Source organism: Bactrocera latifrons, unplaced genomic scaffold (genome assembly GCF_001853355.1).
Source record: "Bactrocera latifrons isolate USDA-ARS-PBARC rearing strain unplaced genomic scaffold, ASM185335v1 scaffold_2, whole genome shotgun sequence".
Taxonomy (NCBI): domain Eukaryota; kingdom Metazoa; phylum Arthropoda; class Insecta; order Diptera; family Tephritidae; genus Bactrocera; species Bactrocera latifrons.
In genome coordinates this window covers 207,361-209,944 of record NW_017535518.1, presented here as the reverse complement: position 1 = coordinate 209,944, position 2,584 = coordinate 207,361, and the positions used below count along the sequence as shown (strand labels likewise).

General features: G+C 31.7%; 1 protein-coding gene across 1 annotated transcript in view; it reads left to right on the top strand.

Annotated features, from left to right (window-relative positions):
* LOC108967814 (probable cytochrome P450 6t1) overlaps window positions 1-172 on the top strand; it is a gene marked incomplete in the record, with an annotated part of 1,993 nt that extends 1,821 nt beyond the window's left edge. Inside the window, 1 exon segment of the mRNA XM_018931441.1 lies at window positions 1-172. Within this exon segment, the coding sequence (XP_018786986.1) occupies window positions 1-117 (117 nt within the window).
* Between the last annotated feature and the right edge of the window lie 2,412 nt (window positions 173-2,584).

Here is a 2,584-nt window from a genome sequence, read left to right as displayed (position 1 = left end):
TTTCGTGTGGAGACTTGCGACTCGACTTTGCCTGAAATGAAATTCGAGGAGACAGCCTTCGTTTTGGCACCGAAGGATGGCGTTTATTTGCGTTTTGTGAAGGATAAAATTTACTGACGGCAATAAATGTGTTATTTGAGCAATTAAAAATGATTTATTAGTAAAAAAGAAACCGACTGATATTCGACTTATCCGATATGAAAGACCACTTTGTCAACTTTTTGCTAGTGTTCTCCCAATTTTGGTTGGTATTTATGAACGATATAACAGATCGAAGGTCTCAACAAACGGAAATGTTGTAACATTGTTCTTATTTCGGTATGTTTTTTCAATACCGCGAACTGCATTCTATATTTCACCATCGTTTCATATGGGCAAATCCTGCGTTACGAACGCCACATTCGTACGCGTTTTCGGATTGAAATATAACAATTCTTTGGTCTTTCAAAAGACATACCTTCAAGTTATACACAGTGTTTAGTGGGATTTGAGTGTACTTTTGAATGTCATCAAAATATTTTTTGTAACAGGTTTAAAATTTGCGAAAAATTTGATCTCAAAGTATTGTTACGCACGCTACAAAAAATGGAAGTATCTTTGAAGGTTGAGGCATGTTTTCGTAATTTTTAGTAAATTTTGTATAATAAAGCACATCAAATGAAATACCTTAAAGAAAGATGAATATAAGAGAATTCTAAAATAACTTACTTGCAGCCAAAAAATGTTGTAGTTTTTTTATCAATGGCCGTGAACCCAACGTTACGCACGCTATTTTTTCCAGTAGTATATAAATAAAAACAATTGTATTTATTTTAACAAAACAATTTATACTCTTTTTTAATAAGATTATTTAATTCATATTTTATGTTTATAAATTAATTTATTAATGTATGTATATTTGTTTATAAATAAATTTTTTGTTTTGCTGAATCTGCAGTTAGTGCTATTTCGAGCTCATTTTCATTAAGAAATGAAAAATAATGGTTGCTTTTTATTCCGGGAATGCTCTTAACGTTAGCCCATCTCTCCGAAAGAAATGCAGTTGTATTTTGTATATATTTACTGCTTATATATAAAATAGAAATACCATTTATATTAATTTTTGCTAATTTAAAAAAAATCATGGGCGTTATTAAGAACAATATTCTGAGCTTTCACCATTTGCCAAATTTCTCTCTTTATGACAGCTCCAATTCCGTCTACTGCACCCTTTCCTTGAGCAGTTGCAAAAAAATTCCACTCAAAGTTGGTCAAATCTAATTTTTCTTTAAAATACGGGATAATGCTCAAAATGAACTTGTTTTTAATTGACTTGCACAGCCATCAGAAAATAAAAATAACTTTAAAATAGCGTTTTGTTCTTTAAGTTTCTTTACAATTAACAGGAGAAAGCAATAAACATCATATTTATTGTGTGTCAGTTCATCGCTCGTAATAGCAAATGATCTTGTGCAATTGTGCAACCAGGCAACACACGTAAAAATGGTAACTTGGGAGTAACTAAAATGTGCAGACTGAATTTCATTTTGATTGAGGAGCATATAGTTTTCCGCAAAATCGACTTGCAGAACAGCTTCATCTTGTTTAATAGATATTTTTCGGTCTCGAAAGTATTTTTGTTTATTCCTTTTAACGTAAGTATGCAGTTTAAAGAAGGTAACTGAGATTCCAATTCATTAATCAAATCAGTTATTGGTCCATTCGTATAACTAATGATGATGCGTTTATCGACGATTCTCCAATGCTTCCATTCAGTAAGCTCTTCGAGCTGATTAATGTAAATCAAAGGGACGAAAGCGTCTGTAATGTCTTTAATGCACTTGTTGCATTCATTCCTCATACAAACTTCATTGGTTTCGTCACAACACACTTTTCTTAAAAAATTGCCGAAGTTAGATGGGCACATACGAAAAATGCCAAACATAGCTTCCAATAAAAATGAAAAATTGCCGTGGTACTGGCAAACACACATATTATGTGGAAGCTTACTAGACAATTCCACGTGTTTTGATCGGTTGTTATGAAATTTAGTACGTGAAATATATGTTCCAGGAAACGTTGTTTTAAAAAATTCATATGCTTCTCTAATTGTCATAACCATGAATCTTTTAGATATTGGAAGGTTATTTGATTTTGATATAAGTGTGCACTTTCTTCCGGCAGTGTCCGCAGAGATGTCATCACTGGCGTAAAACTCATAAATCATTTTAACATTTTCGTCAACCGTATTTTTTGTTTGAGCTTCTTCTTCCTCTTTCAAGTATTTTTCTGTAAGCATTCTAAAAATTTCCTTTTTTTTTGTTAATGTCTTCTGATAACGCTAATTCCACTTTTTTTAAGGCCTTGTAAAGGGTATTTTTGCACTTATATGCACCATCCAACAATATTATTGGTTGCTCTTGTTGTTTTTGTTCCTTTACTGTCTTTCTATAAATTTGCATACGGTTTCGGTAGGTCAGCCTTTACTTTTTTTTGATAATGAGTCATCATTTTTAAGTTTTTCTTTAAGATTTTTTCTATACATTTTCATTCTTTTCGCATTTTTTAAAGGTTCCATTTGTGTTAAGTTTTCACTGGATTGTAT